We start from the raw sequence: 17,041 nt of genomic DNA, 5'->3' as shown, positions 1-17,041 counted from the left end.
CAGAGTCCAGAGAGGGGAAAGAAAAAACGAATAATACCTTACTGAGAGAAACTAGGGGCGTTGGGAGGCAATAACACGGAAGCATTTGATGGCTGAAGAGGGCTGTTCCTGGAAATCACTGATGAATGAATTTTAAGCTGTGTTTTATAATATTTCTAACTGTGTCTCACCATATTTTAAACTGGGTTTTAGCATGTTTTTAATTGCAAGTGTGCTTTGGAATGTTTTTAACTGTTTCTATATGTATTTCTTTTCAATTGTTCAATTGTTTTGTTTTTACGGTGGCTGCCCCGGGCTCCTTTGGAAGGAAGGGTGGGACATAAATTCAGTTAATAATAATAATAATAATAGCAATAGCAGTTCAGAAGCCTCCACTGTGGATTCAGCTGTGAATTAAACATTATAAGCCTGTCCATACCAGACAGCAAGTATGTGATTTTATCCATCCCATTGAGAGCAGGAACCACCACTAAAGGTTTCTTTAAGTATTTTTGGCCTGGGTGTTTCATACAATTTACAATATAATATAATCGTGCATCTAGGCTGCCAGGTGGTAATATTGCAGACTTTTTTATGAGGATGTCAGCTTGTGTACACAGCCACGGGTGAGATCATGCTGATCCCCCATTTAGATAATCCTCATTTGCTTCCGGGAATGACTGAATGAATGAATCAATCAATGCCCTGCACCTGCTCCTTCAGCCAGACAGGAAGATGCATCATGGCAAAAGATGTCATGCCTTGGTGGCCCCCAGCTTCTGCCAGTAACTGCAAACCCTAAAGGCTAAGATCGCTATCTCGCCTTGCTGTTCTTCCTGCAAGCCTGCCGAAACGTGAGCGAAGTTAGTAAGGCACCAGAGATGCAGTCATGGCACCTGGTAGAGAAGGAAAGCTCTTGACAAACCGGCCTTTAATTTTTTAATTTAATTTTTTTGGCTTGTGCAGGAGAAAAGGGTGGCTGTCATCTCCTCTGCCTCCTCTCTGTCCTGCCACATGCGGCAATCCAAGCGTGATGTCATAGTGCTCTTCTTCCCGATCATTGGCCGCTGGTGGCAGGAGGAAGGAAGGCTGGTGACCTAATGACATCATGCTGTGTGTCTTGTATGGCTCAGAATTACTGGGAGGGAGAAATGGGAGGAGAAATCCTAGGGCTGTTGATTTTGACAACCATCTCACACTGTCATTGTGAGCAGAAGGGCTCCTCCAACACCACAGCCGAGATGGCCTCCGCCAGCTCAGTCAGAGAAGCTGCTGGGCAGTAGGGTGGATGGTACACCAGCAGCAACCCTAGTTTACCGTCTCCTCGGCCCGACACCAGGTGCAGGCCCTCACAGCCAGCTCCAAGACAGAGTGGCTTCCTGGTGACAGAGATGGAAGTTCTGTAGACCACAGCAACTCCTCCCCCCCCATACCTGCAGCCTGTGCTGATGTTGCACCAAGTATCCAGGTGGGCAAAGCTGGGTCAGATCAACTCCTCCCAGCTCACCCACCAAATCGGCACGTACATCCACGATCAAATCATGGATGAGTGTGGTCTTATTGTGTACTGATCTGGCATTAAACAACAACACACACAGGCCAGTGGGCACAGCAGATGAGCAACGAGGAACACGTCCATGAGAGGAGTGGGAGGGAGGAGCAAGGCGTAGATAGCCTTACCCTCGTGTTCTATGGTAGTTCACCACCTCCTCATGGCTATTCCTTCCTCTACCCATGATGTTACGGGAAAACTACCCGAACCCGCTGTCCGTCTCTCGGGTGAGACTGTCAAAACTGGAGCCAAACTCAGCAACAAGGTTGAACCACAACTTCTTTATTAGCTATTGCAATAGCGGCATACACACCAACAACACAAGGGGTTATTTGAGTGAGCAGCCCCGAAACAAAGCCAGGGTTTCATATTTATACATTCCTTCTTCCTATTGACTTTTATGAGTTCCATGACTCCTCTTTCTTAAGACTTCCCCTTGGCATATCAGTGTCATCTGCTCTTTCCTTCCACCCTCCTACGTGCTATAGTAAATATCTGTCAACATGGGATAAGGGTGTGGTTAATAGTTCACTAGAGCATCCTGATGTGATTAGAATGCAATTAATAGTTTACTGAAGCATCCTGTATTTTAGAGATTTCCATCACATGATCACTGAAATTGGAGTGGCCTGTCCCTCACGAAGACTCATCCTAAATACCTGATATGAACCCAACAAGAGCCCACCACCCAAACCTACCTGAACCAATTATCCCAGTAGACCTCTGCAAGAATTGGGAACAGTCAGACCTACTCAATATTTTTCACACAGGGCACATCTACTGCCCCTCTGTGTCTCACCCAGGGAGGGCCAGCCTTCTGCCAGTTACAGACTCTCACTCTGAAGGCATCTGGTGACTTTCTCCTATTGTTCAGTTCACTCCACAGGCTCTCACCCTGTGCAGGTACAATATATGCACCATACACCCTCCCCACTACCAATCTCCTCCAGATTGGTTTTTTTAAAAATAGAAGGGGGTAGCGCCCTCGCCCTTGGGACTCCCTAAGGGGCTCCCCAAGGGACAACCCTTCAGTGGCAACCAATCTACTGCCCAAGGGTAGCCGGGCTTATATGCCTCTGACCCAGTCAGGAGCTGTTGCAAGAGGCTGCAAGATTAACTGCAGCCTCCCTCTGGAGCCAGGGTCAGGCAGGGGGTCTCAGTCCTTGCAGCACTTACTGGGGACTTCAGCTGTCTCGAGGGACAGCAACCCAAAGGAGCGAGCAAGCAAGCACCCAGATGCTCAGGTACTCACTCCCAGGACAGGTCTTCTCCAGGTTGGCGGCCTTCACTTCCTCTTGTGAGTTCCACAGTATAACTGCACTGTGTGAAGTTCTTTCTTTTGCCCGTCCCGAGTCTTCCAACAGATTGTTTCTTGTGTCTGTTTTATGGTTGCACGTTGTTGTATTTGATCAGGTTTTTATGCTGATGTATCATCGATGCTTATTGGTGCTTTTATTTGGCTACAGCCTGTATTGGGTTGCCTCATTCATAAAATAAACATTGCCATCCACCCTGTTCCCTTGTAAAGGGCCACAACTCCAGGGGCAGAACGCCTGCTTTGCACCCAGAAGGTCCCAGGCACAATTCCCAACATTGTCCGGTAGGGCTGGGGAAAGACTCTTGCCCCAAACCCTGGAGAACCCCTGCCAGTCAGTGTCAGTACTGCTGAGCTAGATGGGCTTTGGGGGTCTGACTCAGGATAAGCAGCTTCCTGTGTTCCTTACAACCCCTTTTAAGCATAGATTGAAAGGGTGTGTGTCTGTGTGTGTGTGCGTGTATTAATATATTACATTTATAGCCCACCCTTCCTCCTTGAGGGAGCCCAGAGTGGCAAACAAGTGATAAAACACTGAAAACATCTTTAACCACATCTTAAAAACAAAACATCTTAAAAAACAATTCCAGCACAGACGCAGACTGGGATAAGGTCTCTCCTTAAAAGGCTTGTTGAAAGAGGAAGGTCTTCAGTAGCAGACTGGGATAAGGTCTCTCCTTAAAAGGCTTGTTGAGAGAGGAAGGTCTTCAGTAGCAGACTGGGATAAGGTCTCTCCTTAAAAGGCTTGTTGAAAGAGGAAGGTCTTCAGTAGCAGACTGGGATAAGGTCTCTCCTTAAAAGTCTTGTTGAAAGAGGAAGGTCTTCAGTAGGTGCCGAAAAGATGGCGCCTGCCTAATATTTAAGGGGAGGGAATTCCACAGGAAAGATGCCACCATACTAAAGGTCCGCTTCCTTTGTTGTGCGGAATGGACTCCTGATAAGATGATATCTGCAGGAGGCCCTCCCCTGCACAGCACAGTGATCGACTGGGTATGTAAGGAGTCAGACGATCTTTCAGGTAACTGGTCCCAAGCTGTATAGGGCTTTGTACACCAAGACTAGAACCTTGAACTTGGCCCGGTAGCAAATGGGCAGCCAGTGCAATGCTTTCAGCAGCGGGGTGACATGTTGGCGATACCCTGCCCCAGTGAGCAGTCTCGCCGCCACATTTTGTACCAGCTGCAACTTCTGGACCAACCTCAAGGGCAGCCCCACATAGAGTGCATTACAGTAATCCATCCTGGAGATTACCAGCGTGTGAACAACAGTGGTCAGGCTTGACTCAGTGTTGTCTCTTTTCCAATTATAAGCCTGAGAGCAGGGACTTATCGCTAACGTTTTGCAAGCTGTTTGGGGGCACAGGAAGAGCCGGATTAAAACTGCTGTAAATAAATACTGTAAATAGAGCCTTGGGGTGATGGCATTAGAGCCAGCTCTGTTGCGGGCGCAATATTCTTGTTGCAAGATGCCAACCTCAAATGATGCAAATTGTTTCACCTCCCAAATTACAGGCTACCCAGCTTCTGTGTGACTTTAATAATGGGGATCTAATGATGTTGCTTTAAATATTGCTGCTCCGTTGCTGAAAATGGGGCAATAATGCTGGACGGTTCTTAATATCCTTTGTTATCCCACACAGAGTTTTCAGCTTCTAGAGAAGTGATCACAAGAGGATTAGCAAAACAACATATAATTATCTTCTCTTTCTAATGAACAAAACATATTTGCCCTTTCTCTGGCTGAGGAAGTTGCTCAGACAACAAGCCCATCCTTTTCAAACTGAAGACGGCAGCAATTCAAGCTGTTTAATGCAAATAATTATGCCTTCAAAGACAATATGGGCTGATTTTCCCTCCTATGGAAATAGTCCTGGTGCTTTTCACAAACATTTTTACCTCCTGAAAGGGCACACCCCTGTCATGATTTTTTTCAGCAAGGAAGGGGAGCAGTGAGTGGGAGGTGAAAGTGTTCACCCGTTCAGCTGGAAGGATTGCCCTCATTTGGAATTGGCTTGGTGGTGTTGCTGTATAGCCACATCTGCTTGACTATGTGATCGCTGATTGGCTAGGATCATTGTTCCAAGCAGAAACAAGAAGAGGGCCAGTGAAAAGGCACGTAACTGTTAAACCATTTTGTTAGAAGGGCCCTCATCATGCACGGGACGATATTTTCTGTAAATATTTGGCATAGGCTTACTTGCTTTTTAACATGAAAAAGGAGATACAGCGAGGAGGGGCTTTGTTTATAGAATTCTTATATACTCGGATGCAAGGCTGGAGAACCTTGGATATTCATCTTGGGCAAAGTGACCATCTACCAAGAAGGAGAGCACTTAGATAGCTTTATCATGTGCCGAAGATGGAATTTTGGCCAGTCAATCTGAGTTCTCTGCTGCTGCAGCATGAGAAATGGCTTCTGAAGATGTAGGAAATATTCCCCTTACTCACCCTAGAGACTGGCTGTCAAGGGTGAGCAAGGAAAATGATGTGTTGGAACTCAGCTGGACATTGTTGCTCAAGCGAAGCTCCACCAATGATGGGAAGCCCATTTATACTCTGTCCTGCCTGGGAGGAGCCAGCATGGGAGGCTCTTCCCTGAGAAGCTGCAGTGCTGCGTCTCACCACATGGGGCAGTGGCTATTAGTTCCTGCCTTGGACCCGCGGGTGCTGATCTGACTGGAATGTTGAGCAATTAGTGAAAGGCACTTTGCACATGCTCACGGGTACTCCCTTTCATAATGACGTCACATTCTCCAGGCCCAGGCACGCATCGTGGCCCTGATGATTCCTGGCTCTGAAGAACCATTGCTCAGGTTTCCCTCCAGCCCGACTCGAGTTTGAAAGCCTTCAGGGAGCAGTAGAAATTCCTCTGAGGCAAGGTTGCAAGCATCTGTCTATTCTACTGCAGAGATTTGCATTCCACAAAACTCCCAGAGTTGCTTGGGAGCAGTAGTGTGAGTGTAAAATATATTGATATATAGATACACACACAGACCATAATACCCAATGTATCAGGAGCAGCATGACTGCAATCCTGGGTGGTTTCCTGGGTGCTCCCTTGAACTCAGCCATTCTTCTGACTGCACGGCTTCACCTTGTAAAACAGTTCAGCCAAAGATCTTCGGTGAGTTCAGATGCAGCTCTTAGATTTGTTGAGCAAACAATCTTGCAAAGTAGTGTTACCATTTAAACTGCTACCCTGAAGTAGGAACCTCCTCAAAGAAAAGAAGTACCCAGCCTCTGCTTGACTCTTTTCCTCGTTTCCCCTTAGGCTAGTCTGTCAGCAACAAATGTGAAAGGCTCATTATCGCTTTCCCCGACGCTCTGGCAGCTGATGTCATTGCAGGTGATGTCATTGCAGCTATCCTTGAAAAAAGGTCTCGGAGTTGGACTCTCCCTCTGGTACATCATTGCCTCGGGCAAAACTACTTTGGGGTGCCTGTTCTGTTCCAAATGGTGAGAAGGCTTTGTCTGCCACGCTCATTATGCGGCAGTTAAAGATCCCACTAATTCATCGCAGTGGTGAACCAGTCAAAACCTGGGACTGATGTTGTTAAATCGATGGTTCCGTTTGCCTCTGAAGAGGCAAAAGGTGAACACAGGACAGTGTTTGGGAGGTTTTTTGGTCTTTCACCACCAGTTTCACAATCTCGTCTCTCTTCTCTCCCCAAGGGTTAATGGACCCGAAAGTCAGGTTAGGCAGAGTTGCAGAAGAGGGAATTCTCTTTTCCCTCTCCTTAGGACAAAGAGAATTCCCTCTTCTGCAACTCTGCCTAACCCGACTTTCGGGTCCATTAACCCTTGGGGAGAGAAGAGAGGTGAGATTGTGAAACTGGCGGTGAAAGACCAAAAAACCTCCCAAAGCAGGATGGGGGCCTAATCTAAGGTTAGTATTGGAAGAACTGTACCAGGGCCGACATTTGCAATAGGCCCGTGAGCATATGAAGTGCCTTTCACAAATCGCTCAACATTCCAGGTCAGATCAGCGCCTCTGGCTCCAAGGCAGGAACATGGGTCCTTTGCCCACAGGTGGTAAGATGCATCACTGATCGCTTGCTGCCATTTTGCCCATTGCAAATCACACCTCTCCATCTACTTCTTTCTTTGCTATCCTCACTGCCATCGAGTGCTCAGTTATTGACACAATGCTCAGTAGGGAGCAGGGACATCATTGTCCAGAGCCTGCCCCCCCCCCGAGTCTTAGACCCTTTACTGTTTTGGAGCCAGGTCCCAGCAGGGTCTGTATGTCTCCAGCGCCCTATGAGCCAATCAGAATGAAATGAGTGTTTAGCCACTGAGAAGAGTCTTCTAACGTGCTCTGATTGGAGTCAATCAGAGTGAAAGGAGTTAATTAGTTCCTCCTACAAAAAACTGAGTTGTGGAGAGCGACAATTCTGTAACCGCAGAAGAAGAGACGTTGAATCCCGAGGATAGCATCCCGTCTACATCATCGAGCAGTTTCGTAGCAGCAGGAGATAAATGTATAGACCTGCCAAACACAGTAATTCAAGCAGTATCTCCGACAGTGACAGGGACTGGCGCGAGAGAAGGTGCCAGTCCTCCAATTTGCTGAAGGAGGGAGAATAAGACATCGTGCCTCTAAGCATATGCAGATGGCCTTTCCCTCAACAGCAAGTAATTGTAGCCAGCCCCTGTAACATATGGGACAGGAATTAAGGCTTTATTATCCTGGTATCTCCACCCACCTCCAGGACTTAGCCAGGTGGTGGGGTTGCCACATGCCAAGCTCCTCTGCCTTTGATGGCTGTGCAGAAGAGGATTCCAAGCGCTGTCACTGAGGCTGGGTGTAACTTTCAAGAATTTGTGCTCGAGCTTGCTTTTCTTTCCTCCTCCCTCTCGTTTCTCTTTCCTCGTGTGCCATGTCTTTTTAGGGTGTGAGCCTAGGGAGGCACCGTCTTAGAAATTGTTTTTGCAAGCTGCTCTGAAGGCTTTTTGACTAATGGATGGGAGGTTTGGAAAATGCTGTAAAGAAAGCAGAGGTGAATTCCTTAGAAATTTATGCAGAAGTACAGGGGCCCATCTCCCTTGGCATCTGGTCACGCTCCTGGCTGGGCCTCAGTTCATTGTGAAAGCCCCCCCCCCCGAGGTGAAGATTGGGCCTTCTGCACTTTCTCTCCCGAGCGCCATAAACTCATCTGACACCCACACCTAAATCGGGAGCAGCCTTGAGGGGAGGGTACAAAGTTCCTTGTTCGAAGCAGGTTGGACAAGAGGCGGTGTTAGTGCCAAAGGGGTCATCGGAGTTCGCCAGGATCAAAACCCGGGGTCCCAGGAAACAAAGTTTGGGTGCCAGTCGCTCTCCTCCTTGTGGCTGTCATTCAGAATGCAACCGCAGGCTCTGGTCAAGCAATGGGAGAGAGAGAGAGAGACAGATCGCAGGGAAGGATTTGCTGCTGTGCAAGGCTGTTGGAAAGCAAGTTCACTCGGGTTCATCGGGGAAAGTGATCAGATGGCCACCCAGAAGCGCTGCCTCTGCTTTTAAACTAGTGAGGCTTGGAGCCAATGTGGGCGGGTTTAGAGCAGAATTAGGGCCCCCCGTTGTCTCTCTTTCTGATGTCCCCTTTTTCTCTCTGTCATCCCTTCCCCCTGTTTCCCCCCCCCTTTGCCACCCCCATGGCCAAGAGTCAGAAGTGGGCCTTGGGCAGAGGTAGCCTGCCACGCATTGTTAGACTATGACTCCCATCATCCTCTGACCATTGAGCATGCTGACCGGGGAAGACGGGAACTGGAGTGTGTTGTTCAGTGCATAAAAACATGTTTGCAACCAGGTTCTCACTTACGCCTGTCTGTCTTTTTTTTCTTTCTCTCTTTTCAGATCAGCAACGCGTTTGCCAAGAGTGCGTTAAGACTGCTATATCGGGGGTCATCTGTCCTGGCACTGGGGTAGGTTCACCGGTTGGCCTTTGGAGTAAAGAAAACAAGTCCATCTTCCTTTGACTCTTGACATTCTGTGTATCTATCTATTTATCTTATTATTATGTATTAGATTTATATCCCACCCTTCCTCCCAGTAGGAGCCCAGGGTGGCAAACCAAAGTGCTAAAAACACACTAAAACACCATAAAGCAGACTTTAAAATATATTACAACGAAACATCCTTAAAAACATAACAAAACATCTTTTTTTTTTTTAAAGAAAGCTTTAAAAACATCTTAAACAGCAGTTCCAACACAGACACAGACTGGGATATGGTATCTGCTTAAAAGGCTTGTTGAAAGAGGAAAGTCTTCAGCAGGCGCCGAAAAGATAACAGAGACGGTGCATGTCTAATATTTAAGGGGAGGGAATTCCAAAAGGTCGGTGCCACTACACTAAAGGTCTGCTTCCTATCTTGAGTTCCTTTTAGGCAAAGGTCTCTCCCAGCCCTGTCTGGAGATGCTGGGAACTGAACCCGGGACCTTTTTGCAAAGTGTGGGCCACTAAGCTGCGGTCCTTTACTTAAAAGGAAGGCAAGATCCTAGTCATGATTCTGAATAAAGGGCTGATTTAAAGACGGGGAGAGGAAACTGCTTTATACCAACCACTTGTCCATCTAGTTCAGTGTTGTCTGCCCAGACTGGCAGCAGCTCTCCAGGGTTTCAGGCAGGGGTCTCTCTTTTTCTCTCGAGTTTAGGCTTCCCCTCAAACAGCTTGATGGGTCTCTATGAAAGGAATGCTTGGCTCTCCCCGGAGCTCCTGCCCTCCCCGTCAGAGCACAGGGGGTGGAAGCATTTTGGAATTCACGTGAAAGCTTTTGAGACTCTCAGACTGGGACTTAACAGGGGCTCAGAGCGGCTTGTTCAAGGCGCCTATCCTGTCCTGCTGGGTCTTCAGGCGTGCAGGGAAAATGATCATAACACCCTCGAGTCACAGAGTTTGGAAGGAGCCTGTAAGGCCATTGAGTCCAATGATCATTATTACTAGGAAGTGGAAATGGGCTGCCTTCAAGTTGATTCCGACTTATGGCTACCCTACGAATAGGGTTTTCATGGTAAGCGGTATCCAGAGGGGGTTTACCATTGCCTCCCTCTGAGGCTAGTCCTCCCCAGCTGGCTAGGGCCTGCTCAGCTTGCCACAGCTGCACAAGCCAGCCCCTTCCTTGTCCGCAACTGCCCACTGGGGGGCAACTGGGCTCCTTGGAACTCTGCAGCTTGCCCACGGCTGCATAGGTGGCAGGGCACGTCACCCCTGAGCCACTCCCTGTGGGGGTGATCTTTAGCTGGCCCTTGACACCCAGGAGACACGAGCGGGGATTGGAACTCACAGACTCTGGACTCCCAGCCAGGCTCTCCTCCCCACTGGGCTATACCAGCTGTTGTTATTCCTAGAGCCCAAGCCAAATCAGATCAGGACTCTGACCAGCTCCAAATGGGCCCTGCTGGCTGAGCTAGGGAAGATGTCTCGCAACCACAGATCATTGCTGATTTGAAGGCTTGTGGAGCCTTTTCTTCTGGTGGTCCTGCCCTCTCAAGAGACCTGTAGCGAAAGGCCCTGTCGCGCAATCAACATGATGTTCCAGAGCTCCTGCTCCCCCTGCCCGCTTTCCTGGCTAAAGAGGAGTCAGTCTCAGAAACCGGAGACAATGGGAGAGCCCCATCCTTATGCCGGGACTGTAAATCTGGAGACCCAATCAGGGCTCACGCACACCGCGTCAAACTCTGGCCAATTGTGCGTCACCCTTCATTGGATCCTTTCACCCTGGCTGCATTTTCTCAGCAGTGGCTCATTGGAATAAGGAGCAAAGCGCAACCTCAGAAAGGCCACATGCTCAAACCGCTGCTGAAATGAATGCGGCGGTTTATTGATGTACAAAGCTTAGTGGTATTGCGAGATAGAAAATATTTACTGGCAGGAAAAATAAGGATGTAAGAAGAGCCTGGCTGCTGGAACCGGCCAGTGCCCATCTAGTCTAGTGTTCTGTTCTCATAGAATCATAGAACAGTAGAGTTGGAAGGGTCCTATAAGGCCATCAAGTCCAACCCCCTGATCAATGCAGGAATCCAAATCAAAGTATTCCCGACAGATGGCTGTCCAGCTGCCTCTTGAAGGCCTCCAGTGTTGGAGCGCCTCTCTAGGTCATTGGTTCCATTGTCGTATGGCTCTAACAGTTAGGAAGTTTTTCCTGATGTCCAGTCGAAATCTGGCTTCCTGCAACTTGAGCCCATTATTCTGTGTCCTGCACTCTGGGACGATCGAGAAGAGATCCCAGCCCTCCTCTGTGTGGCAACCTTTCATGTACTTGAAGAGTGCTATCATATCTCCCCTCAGTCTTCTCTTCTCCAGGCTAAACATGCCCAGTTCTTTCAGTCTCTCCTCATAGAGGCCAAGTAGATGTCCCAGTGGAAGCCCAAAAGCAGGACCTGAGTACAAGAGCACTCTCCCCTCCTGCGGTTTGCAGCAACTGCTGTTTGGAAGTATACCACCTCCGACTATGGAGGAAGGTTATAGCCATTGTGGCTAGTAGCCATCGATAGCCTTATGAATATGTCTAACCCTGTTTTAAAGCCATCCAAGTTGCTGGCCGTCCCCACCTCTTGTGGGAGCAAACGCCATAGGTTAACTTGGTGCTGTTTAAAGAAGCCCTTTCTTTTGTCTGTCCTGAATCTCTCAACCTTCAGCTTCGTTGGATGCCCGCAGGTTTTAGTGTTATGAGAGAGGGAGAAAAACTTTTCTCTATCCACTTTCTCCATGCCATGCATAACTTTGTACACTTCTACCATGTCACCTCTGACTCCCCTTTTCTCTAAACCAAAGAGCCACACGTGCGACAACCTTTCCTACAAATGTAGGAAGCAGCTTTATCTCAAGTCAGGCCATTGAGCCATCTTGCTCAGTAATGTCTGCACTGACTGGTAGCGGCTCTCTAGGGTTTTAGGCAAAGGTCTCTCCCAGCCCTGCCTGCAGATGCTGGGATTTGAACCTGGGGCCTTCTGCGTGTAAAGCAGACGCTGTGTCACGATGCACTGCGCCTGTCTCCGCGCTACGCCTTGTTTCAAGGGCAACCCAGCAGAGGTTGGGCTGGAGAACCTCTTCGGGTGCCTTCCCTCTCCTGTTTTCTTTGCAGGGCTGGACCAAATGTCAGAGTGGATTTCATACTGAGGTTCCACAGCAGCGCCTGCGCGTTGACAGTGAGCCCCAACAGTGTGGCCCAGGAAATGATCCACGGCTTCCAGGAAACTCCGAACAAAGCTGGAGTCCTGGTGAACACAGACAGCATCCAGGTTGAAGGTGAGCCTTCCTCGCTGCCGTTCCTTGGGCCCTTCGTGAGGTTGCCAGATGCCCAGGATGGCAGAGCTCCTCTGCCTTTGATGGCTGCACAGAAGAGCAAGGGAACCATCACCATCACTGACGTTGGCTGTAGCTTTTAAGAGCTTGGGCTCGAACTTGTGTTTTTCCTTCTCCCTCTCATTCCCTTTTCCTCGTGTGCTGTGTCTTTTTAGGGTGTGAGCCTGGGGAGGGGGAGGGACCATCTTAGAAATGGTTTTTGCAAGCTGCTCTTACTTCAAAACTGCACTGATTTTTTTCCCCCTTAGAATTCCCAAGCAACACCGGCCACAAGGCTGCTTAGTCTCTGCGCTGAAATCACAAAGAGAATGCACACTTAACCTGAGAATAATCCCCTCCAGAGTGAGCCACAATTTCCTCTGAGTAGGCATGCCTTGAATCACTCTGCCTGCTTAAGAAGCATTGCTAACCCACTGCCAGCCTACAGATTTAGTCTGTCGGATACACACAGGCGTCTGCTCTGTACCCAACACCGGAATTTGCACTCTGCTCCTAGTTTTTTCTCCTAGTGAAGATTACTTCGGAGATGCTATGCTAGCCAAGCACAGTATGCAAATGTTGCCAGAGTATTTGCCAAGGGACAGACTTGTATGTAATCTAGAAATAAAGATAGACCTGCTCAACTAGGAGGTGCCAAATCGTCCGCCCGCAATCCAGGGAGCCCACGCCCATCTGTGTTCTGCTGTCCAACCCCAGCACAGTAGATTGGGGGCAGGATTCAGTGCCCTGGGAATCTCCTCTTTAGTTTTTTAAAACCCCACGCTTCTCTCAAGTTTCTAGTCTTCAGGGCTGTGGCATGGAGTATATTGGGTGAAATCTCAGAAGCTGGGCAAAGCTGGAGGAGGGTGGGTGGGACTCGGAAGGATTGCCAGGATACAGCTTTAGTGCCCTGAAGCTTCAGTACCCCAGACTGGCCCCTCTAATGTAAATGTACGGCCTTCAAGTGGATTCTGACTTATGGCGACCCTATGAAGAGGGTTTTCATCGTAAGTGGTATTCAGAGGGGGTTCACCATTGCCTTCCTCTGAGGCTGAGAGGCAGTGACTGGCCCAAGGTCACCCAGTGAGCTTCATGGCTGTGTGGGGATTCGAACCCTGGTCTCCTCTGTCGTAGTCCAACACCTTAACCACTACGCCACACTGTCTCTCCTGGCCCCTCTATATAGTGGAAATTGAAATGTTTAAATAGAGCTGTGATGTATAAATTAACAAATCTGGTTCACTTCAGTGATACGTTTGGATTTGATGGCAAGAAAATATCTGTGATGGAGGAAATTCCTATCAGACTTTTATTATATGACTATGACAACAAGATTTTTGGGTGCGTAAAGATGGAAGATGGAAGATGGAACCAATATGGATAATGACAGAAGAGCGATTTGAAATTACTGGACTTAGTAGATTTGATGAGTTGGATTAACTGGCATGTTTATTTAGAAAAAAAATTGATTGACATATATCTCAAGGATTGGAAACTTCTCTTTGACTTTTTGTGGAAGATTAAAATGATATGATGTTAATGAGATTTGAAACCAACTAAGATAACCGTTGGAGGAAGGTGATTTTATAATCTATTAAGAGATAGGTTTGTTATATATTATAGATTTATAGCTGAACTATGACAAATCGGAAGTCAATATTCTTTCTTTTTTATATATATATATATATATATTTCTTTTTGTATTGTACTAGTTATTGATTTGTGTTGTTTTTGTATTGTTTTGGTTTTGAAAATTGGAATAAAAATTAATTGAAAAAAAAAAACAAATCTGGTTGGGAGAAGACGAGGAGAAAGTAAGAATAATCTCTTAACTGAATGCTGCTCTCTATTTCTTAATCATCATCAGAATATGAGACTAGATCATCATTTGTTTAATTGCATGTTTTTGTTGTTACTACTACTGCTGTTATTATTTATATCTTTATTGTAACAGACGTTGAATATATGTTCATTATAGTTTTAAAAATTAGTAAGATTTAAAAAAAAAAGATGAAGAATTCAGGTCATTTTTTTTTTAAAAGCAAAATGTGAACAAGCCCAGTTATCAGCGACCCAGAAGAAGGTTTGATGCTTAATGCAAACTGATTCTCTCCCCCCGCACCCCAATTTAGACTACAACGGATTGTGCCTGTTGAAGCTGTCATGGCTGTCCAGCATTAGTGGTGTGAGTAACAGCGGAGGCACCCAGGAAGATCAGAACACCAACTGGGATGGCTGCCTTCTCAATGAGCAGGGGAGGTGGCCTTGGGCTGCCATTCTGCTGAAAAGCAGAGGTCCTGTTTGTGGGGGAAGCCTGATTGCGGACAACTGGGTGCTGAGCGCCAGGAGCTGTGTGGCATCTGGGTGAGTTTCCAGGATGCCGTTACTGACGTTTCTCTCCTATGCTGAAACGAAAGATGGACATGCGCTTGTGTCCCTAAAAGAGCACAGCCACAGGGGTTGGTGGGGAAGATGGCAACCCTAGAGTCTGGTCCTGTCTAGTAAAAGTTTTAGGACCAGGATGTCTGCAAGATCGCCACCGCCAATGGGAAATTGGGTTAGGAGCCTGTGCTTTTAATGCCACCACCTAGCTATGGGCATCTCCTTCCGGCCCCATCCGTGGCGGATTTTCAGCAGGCATAAAAACATTTTTATTTCATCTGGCTCTTAATGATGTTCAGGTAGGATTTTGCTGGTTTTCATACCGTTTTCCTTCCTTTTAATCTTTAATCTTCGTTTTCTTGAGTGCTTTTGACATTCCAGGTAAAAGTGCATAAAACTATGTAGTTACAGCTACACAGAGATAGACCAGCCACAGTGATTCAAGCTCTGGGAGCATCCTGTTCGGACTACTGCAGCGTGTTTTACATGGGGCTTCCTTTGAAGACAGTCTGGAAACCACAGATAGTACAGAATTTGGCAGCTAGCTTGCTAAGGGAGGCAGGGAGACTGGGTATATGGACACACATCTTGCCGGTTTTGAAACTATCCTAAATACACCAAGATCTGTGTCTTTCCAAACAAATCTGCTCAGATATTAACAACCTCGCCAGGTATGTGTGCGAAAGAGAGAGACCTTCAACAGGGCCTTTTCTGTCACGGCACAGGACCACCTCTTCCCGAACAGAACACCCTGTTCAGCAATAGCTTTTTGAAATTAATTTTTTATTTGCAAATTTCACAATGAAAGGAAAGACAAGGGGAAAAATTATGAAATGAAATAAAAGTGCTGAAGGTACAAAAATTTAAAAGTAATTAAAGAAAGAAATAATATGTGGATGCCACTAATAACAATAAACCAGCATCAGTTTACATTACATCAGTACAAGCATCTTGAGTTAATCAGTTAATATAAGCCCTCCAGATGTCCAAATAGGAGTCCATTCGAAATGGATGTCTGTATGAAATATGTCCAAATATAGCCAGGACGGTGAGATCTTCAGTCCATTGCGTAGTAGACAGTGGGTGTTTATCCTTCGAGGTTCAAAGTATAAGTCTCTTAGCAACCATAAGGGCTCGCAAAATCCACTTTTGTTGTCCTGCTGTTAACCTCGCCTCCACCACACAACAGGAATATAATTTAAAAGTGCACGGACATCTGCAAATAGCAAGGATTTTGCCAGTACAAAATCACTATGGATAACAACTTCAGACCAGAAAGAATAGACCCCTGGACAAGCTTCACCAATAACTTCACTTGTACCTTTTCCTCTTGTTAAGAAAGCATTGCATCTGAGCTGATCCTTAAAAGCTGGAGCTGATTCCTCCCAGTGGGTTCCTTAGCATCAGTTAACTGCGGAAAGACTGCTGCTAAATCCAGAGGGTCCATTTCACTGTCATAGAATCATAGAATAGTAGAGTTGGAAGGGGTCTGTAAGGCCATCTAGTCCACCCCCTGCTCGATGCAGGAATCCAAATCAAAGCATTCCCAACAGATGGCTGTCCAGCTGCCTCTTGAAGGCCTCCAGTGTCAGAGAGCTGACTACTGTCATGCGTGATATGCTTTGACAGACCTATCCCCGATGAATTTGTCCCATCCAGCCTTCGCCAAACTGGTGCCCTCCACATGTTTTTGGACTATAGCTCCCATCAGCCCCAGCCAGTACGGGCAACAGGAACTGCAGGCCAAAACATATGGAGGGCACCAGGTTGGCGAAGGCTGGCCTAATCTTTTGAGAAAGACATTTGAGCTTGGAGGTCCACCTTTCGCAATGGCCCCTGAAGTGGTGGCTGGCGCTTGCTGGGGTGGACGGCAGGGAGCCCCAACAGTGGGCGGAGCCAGAGTCAATAAGGGGTGGAGCCAACTCATTCTAATTTTGTCCCCATCCTCCTCTTCCCTGTGGAGTTCCACAAGCCCTTGACCGCTGCCTGGACTCGGTGGTGGGCTGGATGAGGGCCATTAAACTGAGCCTGAATTCTAGCAAGACGGAGGTGCTGTGGGTTGATGGTTCCTGAGTTCATTTAATTGGTCATTTGCTTGCTTTGGATGGGGTCGTACTCCCTCTGAAAGAGCAGGTCCGTAGCCTGGGGGTGCTCCTGGATCCATCTTTGTTGCTAGAGGCACAGGTGGCCTCAGTGGCCAGGAGTGCCTTTTACCAGCTTCAGCTGGTAAGACAGCTGTGGCCTGAGCATTGTTGACTGTGCACTGGTAACCTCCAGGCTGGATTACTGTAATGCGCTCTATGTGGGGCTGCCCTTGAGGTTGGTCCGGAAGCTGCAGCTGGTGCAAAATGTGGCAATGCGACTGCTTACTGGGGCAGGGTATTGCCCACATGTCACCCCGCTGCTGAAAGAGTTGCACTGGCTACCTATTAGCTACTGGGCTAAGTTCAAGGTTCTAGTTTTGGTGTACAAAGCCCTACGCAGCTTGGGACCAGGATACCTGAAAGACCATCTTATCCCTTATATACCCAGTCGATCATTGTGCTCTGC

The 17,041-nt window shown here is 47.6% G+C and overlaps 1 protein-coding gene across 1 annotated transcript in view; it reads left to right on the top strand.

The window, feature by feature from the left end:
- LOC133374479 (uncharacterized) overlaps nucleotides 1-17,041 on the top strand; it is a 37,124-nt gene that overhangs the window by 13,241 nt on the left and 6,842 nt on the right. Inside the window, exons 6-9 of the mRNA XM_061605503.1 lie at nucleotides 946-1,071; nucleotides 8,682-8,749; nucleotides 11,910-12,073; nucleotides 14,242-14,473. Of these exons, the coding sequence (XP_061461487.1) occupies nucleotides 946-1,071; nucleotides 8,682-8,749; nucleotides 11,910-12,073; nucleotides 14,242-14,473 (590 nt within the window). The remainder of the gene's footprint in view (nucleotides 1-945; nucleotides 1,072-8,681; nucleotides 8,750-11,909; nucleotides 12,074-14,241; nucleotides 14,474-17,041) is intronic.

Source organism: Rhineura floridana, chromosome 21, assembly GCF_030035675.1.
Source record: "Rhineura floridana isolate rRhiFlo1 chromosome 21, rRhiFlo1.hap2, whole genome shotgun sequence".
Taxonomy (NCBI): Eukaryota; Metazoa; Chordata; class Lepidosauria; order Squamata; family Rhineuridae; genus Rhineura; species Rhineura floridana.
Note: the sequence above shows the minus strand (reverse complement) of the source record. Positions and strands in the feature narration are given on the sequence as shown.